A 6,613-nucleotide genomic window follows, 5' to 3' on the forward strand; every position below is an offset into this window, starting at 1 on the left:
CACAGCTGCTGTCCGCCGCCCCAGGGGTCCCAGGATGGGGCGAGCAGCCCTGAAGAGGCCCAAGGGCACCCCGTGAGGAGCCCCCACACTCTGAGAGTGGGGCACAGAGCCGAGCCTCGGGCCATGCCTCCGCTGCCGCTGGCGCGGGACACCCGGCAGCCGCCTGGCGCCTCCCTGCTGGTGCGAGGCTTCATGGTCCCGTGCAACGCCTGCCTGATCCTGCTGGCCACCGCCACGCTGGGCTTCGCAGTGCTGCTGTTCCTCAACAACTGTAGGTGGCCACGGGCGGGGCGCCGCACTGGCCAAGCCCCAACCCGAAGTCCCTGCACATAGAGGCTGGAGGCCGCGGCGCCGCCGACAGCTTCAGGGGGATGGGATGGGTCACTCTGTGGACCCCTTGGTCCCTGGAGGCCTGTCCTTGGACTCTCAGTGGGCCTGGCTCTCTCCCAAAGCTGCAGAAACAGTTCCTGCGGTAGCTGGGGAGGGAGGGGCAGCCGGCTACACTGAGAGCCCGCAGCTGGGGTTAAGGTAGGGCCTGCAGTGGACTCTTCCAGGGCAGTGGGGCCTGCCTGCACCCTTGTGGCTGGGGCCCCATCTGACAGGAGTCAGGCCATGACCGTTTGGGTGTAGGGGCAGAGAAAAGCAGGGGCCTCCGTCTCAGGCCTCAGCCAGCCCATGGGGTCAGGGCTGGACCCTTTGGCACCCCTGCCTGGATCCCTGAGGCTGGGGAGGGGAGGGAGGTCGGTGGGCAGGGGTGCCCCTTTCCAGGCTGGGCAAAGGGATGGGACAGGGAGGGGCCTGCTCAGAGGGGCCTAACTTGGGGGTTTGTTTTCTTCCAGATAAACCTGGGATCCACTTTACTCCGGTGCCTCCGACGCCTCCTGATGGTGAGTGGGGCTGAGTTTGGGGGACCTGGATGGGCTGTGGCACGCTTGGGAGTCAAGGGCCATTTGGAGGTGTGCACTCCAGATGTGTGGAGTATGTCTGGAGTGCGGAGGCGGCTGGACAGGGGCACCTGGGTCTGTCCTGGGAGTCTGCAATAGTAGGCAGCAGTGGGAACTCGCTGTCTGGAGGCCCTGGCCTGGCGGCACTAGAGCACGACTCTCACTTCTCTGGGCCTCAGTCCCCTCAGCCTCAAAACTGGAAACAAGTCCTGGGACCCCCGGGTGGTGAGGAGATGTCAGACCTGTGGGGCAGGGCCAGAGTCTGGTCAGGGGGCGCCGCTCCATTGTCCTTCCTTCTCCCTGTTCAGTAAGGGGTGGGGCTGGACAGAGGCTGGAAGCGGACAGGAGGTCAGAGGGAAGGCTGGGCTGGGGGAGGGCCCTGGCCTGATCAGTGACAGCTGTCTGGGGAGGGGCCTGGAAGGCCGCAGTCTGTCCCTGGGACTCTGCAGGCTGTCATGGGGGGGGGCACAAGTGATGGAGGGGCGGGCTGACCTTGTTGATCTGCTTTGTGAGGTGGGGCCTGTCCTCCTGGGGGTGCTGCTGGTGTTTGGGCTACTGTCATCGGAGTGTATGAGGGGAAGAGAGGAGGCGGTCAGTGCGGCCGGGGAGCACGGACGGGGGGACTGGTGACACCCTTGCCAAACCTGGGGTCCTCTCCAGCAGGTGGAGAAGGAGCACCCAGGTTTTCTCTCAGCACCTGCCCCGTCAGTGGGTCTCACTTGCGTTCAGTCGCGTGTGCAGGACTGTCTGTGCAGGGGCTGCGCTGTGAGGCCTTCCTGATCAGGACACGGGGTGGGGAGGATGACCTGGGGAAATCCTGAGGTGATCTGAGGACAGGGCCCTGGGCTGCATAGATTGTCTGGGCCACTTTCCAGGTCTTGGGAGTCGGGGATGATGGCCGGAGGAGGTGGTCTGGCCTGGGCAGGGGGCCCTGTGATACCCACCTGTGCTGAGGGGTGGGGCAGCGTGGGGTTCTCAGTGGTCTGAAAGATAGGGTGGAGTCTTCCCTGGGAGTGTGGAGTTTGGGCACCTGGGAACCGGAGCTGTATTGAGGAGCATGAGATGGAGGGACTCTGCTTCCTCGGCCGCCGGCCCGGCTGGGGTGGCCTGCAGTCAGCTGTGCTTTGCTCCTGAAGCCGCGTACCAGCAAGTGGACAGTGGTTCTTCCACACTGAGCTACTCAGCTCCTGGTCCCAGGGACTCAGGGCTGGGGCAGCGCTGGCCTGGGGTGAGGAGCTGGGCAGTGGGAACGGGGAATGGTGGCTGTGCGAACCAGTCTTACCCCGGGTTCTAGCGCTACAACCTGTCTGTTGGCCCCCAGCCCCTGATGGCCCTCCAACCCCCACCCCCCAGAATGTTCCTGCGAGATCCCAAAGGCTCCTCAGCGCGCCAGGCTCCTCTTGGACTGTGGGGAGAGGAGACCGGTCTGCATGGCCAAGGTGACCGAGGCCTCTGAGGGACTCCTCCCAGTGGGGTTGCTGTCCCCCTTCCTGAGACTCAGGAGCCCTGTTGGACAGGGCAGCACAGCACTATGGGTGGTTTGTGACCTGAGGCATTTGACGGGACATGGGCTGGGAGAGCAGGTAGGTGAGCAGCTGGCTTGTGCTGGAAGACCCTCTCCCTCCTGGTAGCTCCAGGACTGGGGGCAGGAGGGTATGGACTCAGAGAAGGACCCGAGTCTTGCAGGAAGGGGCCTGAACCCTCCCAGTGGGCTGTGTCCTGGGAAGGAGACAGGTCTGTGCTGGTGGCTGGGGCTGGGCAGGGCCAGGGCAAGAACTGAGTTTCCACCACCTGTGAGCCACAGGCCTGGAGCCATCTGGATTTAAAGATGTGCTCCGGTGGGAGGTCCCCTCTCTTAGCATCCTCAGCCTCCTGTCCTGACACTCAGAAGGCTGGGGAGTGTCTCCTTTTCTTTACATACTGCCCCCTGCACCCAGCCACAGCCCGCCTTGCCACACAGTCACGGAGGGCTCCACGCCAAGGCCATCGTGACCCACGCGCTACCTCACTGCCGTCATAGTTACGGGCCATAGCTCACAGCAGGGCTGGGGCATCCTCTCCATCCCCCAGCCTACCCAGGACCAGGAAGGGAGTTAAATATACCCACTCCTATAAAAAGTACTGCCGCCTCCAGCATTGCACATGGTGGGGGGACCCGTCACGCTGCGGGAGAGTGGGTGGGGAGGCCGAGTGGCCGGGGAGGGGCTCCTGCAGGAGACGGAGCTAGAACAGACGTGGCAGGACCCCCAAAAATGAACCATTGGGAACACAGGGCTCACAGGGGCCTAGGTGTGTCACCTGCATCTATGAGGGGCCATGTGGGCGGGTGACCAGACCACGGATGCATCTGAGCCTAGCGCTGGCATTTCTAGCCGTGTGGCCTTGTCAGGCGGCCTCAGCTTTGTCTCACCTTCCTCCTGCCAGCTGGCTGGGGAGACGAGTGGCCTGACGTCTCGGGGTTTGGCTGCTGCGATGCGCTGTGCCTGGTGGGTAGATGCGTGTGTGCCGTCACCACGTGCACCTGTCTTCAGGTGATCTCGTGTGGAGCCTCTATGATCCCCTAGGCCTGTGGGGAAGCAAGTAGTTGTGAGGTGGACTCAGCACAGTGATGGGAGCTGCCCCTCACCTAAGCCTGCAGTGTGAGCGGAGAATGGGGTGTGGGGCTTCCCGGAGGCGGTGATTCCTGAGCTCACTCTTTTTTTTTTTTTTTTTGAGGCAGAGTCTTGCTCTGTTGCCCAGGCTGGAGTACAGTGGCCAGATCTCAGCTCACTGCAAGCTCCGCCTCCCGGGTTCCCGCCATTCTCCTGCCTCAGCCTCCGGAGTAGCTGGGACTACAGGCGTCCGCCACCTCGCCCGGCTTAGTTTTTTTTTTTTTTGTATTTTTTAGTAGAGACGGGGTTTCACCGTGTTAGCCAGGATGGTCTCGATCTCCTGACCTCGTGATCCGCCCGTCTCAGCCTCCCAAAGTGCTGGAATTACAGGCTTGAGCCACCGCGCCTGGCCCTGAGCTCACTCTTGAGGGGCAGATGTGTTTCCAGCCTGGATGGGGATAGGAGGGAGGGACCAGCACTGTGACCTTTAAACTCTGGGCTGGATGGCAGTGTCACACCATCAGATGCTGTGAGGGAGATCCACCCCCACTCCACAGCTGGGGCCATATCCCAAGAGGAGCGGACTCTCTGAGGCCCTGGAGGCAGGGGGTAGGGGCCAGAACCTGGCCCTGCACACCAGATGGGGATGGGGGGGCCAGTGCTCAGCCCGGCTTCAAGGTCCCCCCCAGGTACCCAGAGTCTCTCCACTGCCACATTGGTCCAGCAGCTGGTCACTCAGGACCTGTCCCTAAGGTATCTCTAGTCTCCCACCCCAGAGCCTGCTCTCCGTGCACCTCCATGACCCACCTCCATGACCCTGCAGGCAGCCCAGCCCAGCTCATCCTGGTGAGCTGCCGTCATCACCTTCTTCCCCAAGACTCTGTCTTGGGATGCAGCAGGACCGACCTTGGGCTGGACTATAGAGGGAGCTGCAGGTCCTGGTGGATGAGGAGCATGCCAGCCATCCAGAAACAGTGCCCTTGGCTGTGGTGTCAGGGCCTTGGGAGAGGTCTGGCTGGGCCAAGGTGACCACAAGGGGAGAAAGGCTCAGGAACCCAGGTGCAGGGAGGTGACTGGGTCCTTGGCCGTGGGGTTGGGACCTGGGGGGAACCATTGGTCCACAGGTCCAGCTGAAGCCCAGGAGAACAGCTGGTTGGGCATCGGCAGGTGCCTGTTGGATTTGGACTGGGAGTCCCAGGGCCTTGGACATGGCAGGGCCAAAGGGAGAGGGAGGTGCTGAGGGGAAGGAAGGGGAGCCAGACGGGAAGTGAAGGGGCCAGGGGTGCATGTGGTTTGAGTTTGGTTTGAGCCGGGACCATGGGAGGCCAGTGGTGATGGCAGCCCTCATGACTACTTATGGGAGCAGACGGGCCACAGAGTGCTGTGTTCTGGGCATCCTCTAAGCTTTGCAGATACTGGCCCATTTAACCCCACAGTCCTGGGAGGTAGGTCCTATTGCTCCTATTCACAGAAGGGGACACTGAGGCCCAGGCAGGTGAGAACCTGCCCACAGTCCCACAGTGGGTAATGCAGAACTGAGCAGCCTAGCTGCAGGACCTGAGGTGGGAGAGGAGCAGAAGAGGGGTGGCGGCACAGCCAAGGTTTGGGGAGGAGGACAGGGATGGGGGGGCGGGGAGCATGGGTAGGTTGCGGGGATGGCAGGCTGATGACCCTCACTCAACCTTCTGGGGTGGGGGCAGGGACACCCAGACAGAGAGTGCCAGAGCCTGGGGTGAGCTGTTGCCATGGCAACAGCTGGCTCCAGCTCCCGGTGCAACCACCCTCCTTGGAGATGGGGTGGGGGGGGGTTTCCTCCTGCCCCATTTTGTGAGCCTGCTGGGAAGTGATGGGTGGTAGCCACCCCTCTGACATGACTTATTAATGATAATTGGACCCAATTAAACATTTATTAAATCCAGACAGCTGCAGCCCCTAATGGGCCCTTCCCTGATCCTGGGTGGGCCATGCTGGGGGGTGGGGGTGCTCAGGATGGGCTGCCGCAGGGGCTGTGGGTTTTAACGAGCCTGAGGCAGCTTTGTTGGCCACGTTGAGGTCTGGTGATGGGATGTGTGCCAGGCGCTGTGGTCTGCAACAGTAAGAACTAAAATGAGCAACAGTTCCTGCACCTCCCCAAGAAGGAAAGTCACTTTGACAGAGAGTGAGGGGGATGGAGGAGGCAGGGGTGAGGTGGGGGGCAAGGGGGACGCCCAGGGAGGAGGGGGCGTGTGGGTGTCCCAGGGATCGCAGGGAGCGATGGGAGGCTGCAGAAGGCACAGGCCTGCCGAGGGTTGGGGGCTGGCCAGGAAGAGTAGGAGATTAAAGTAGAGGCGGCGGCTAGGAATTTGCACTTCTCCAGGGAAGCTGGGGAAGAGTTGGGGAGAGGGAGGCCGCTGGAAGAAGATCCCCCACCCATCTTGGGTGCAGGGAGCAGTCAGGGAGGCGCCAGAGATGGGTCAGAGCTGTGACCTGGCCTCACACCCCGCCCCCGTGGGGCCGTCAGGCGCGACCCAGGCAGGAGGCGGCAGGGCTCAGGTGTGCTGGACGCTGCAGCAGCGCAGGAAGGGGCTCTCCGGGCTCCGTGGGGTGAATCGGTGAGGTGCTCCGGTGCCGATGTGTAAGGGCCCCTGAGCAGAACTGGGGCCTGGGCCGCTTGTGCCCGAGTTGATTTCCAGGCGTCTCTGCTTTTCGCTGGGGACGCACGAGGTGGGTGGGAAGTGGGTGCTCATCCGTCGCAGAAACAGTCGGGTGCCTCCGCGGCTGCAGGGGCGGGGTGGGGGAGAATGTTCCCCCCTGGAGAGGCCCGGGGCTGGCGGGAACCCTCGGCGGGCGGGATCTGCGAGGGGCAGGGCCGGTCCTTTGAGCGCATGCACGCGTGTCCGTGTCCATGGTGAACCCCCGATGTGGCGCGGGGGGTGAAGGCGCGGGCCGCGAGCACGGCAAGGTCTCGCGGGCGTGTGGACGTGGGTACTGGCGCCCCGGCACCCTGAGCCTTCTCCCCAACCCGCCCCAGCGTGCCGGGGAATGCTGTGCGGCTTCGGCGCCGTGTGCGAGCCCAACGCGGAGGGGCCGGGCCGGGCG

General features: G+C 63.3%; 1 protein-coding gene across 1 annotated transcript in view; it reads left to right on the forward strand.

Moving 5' to 3' along the window:
- Positions 1-6,613, forward strand: part of AGRN (agrin) — a 32,531-nt gene that overhangs the window by 11,269 nt on the left and 14,649 nt on the right. The window contains exons 3-4 of the mRNA XM_011956413.1: positions 840-887; positions 6,546-6,610. Of these exons, the coding sequence (XP_011811803.1) occupies positions 840-887; positions 6,546-6,610 (113 nt within the window). The remainder of the gene's footprint in view (positions 1-839; positions 888-6,545; positions 6,611-6,613) is intronic.

The sequence above is a fragment of the Colobus angolensis genome, unplaced genomic scaffold (assembly GCF_000951035.1).
Source record: "Colobus angolensis palliatus isolate OR3802 unplaced genomic scaffold, Cang.pa_1.0 Scaffold416, whole genome shotgun sequence".
In the NCBI taxonomy this organism is placed as follows: Eukaryota; Metazoa; Chordata; class Mammalia; order Primates; family Cercopithecidae; genus Colobus; species Colobus angolensis.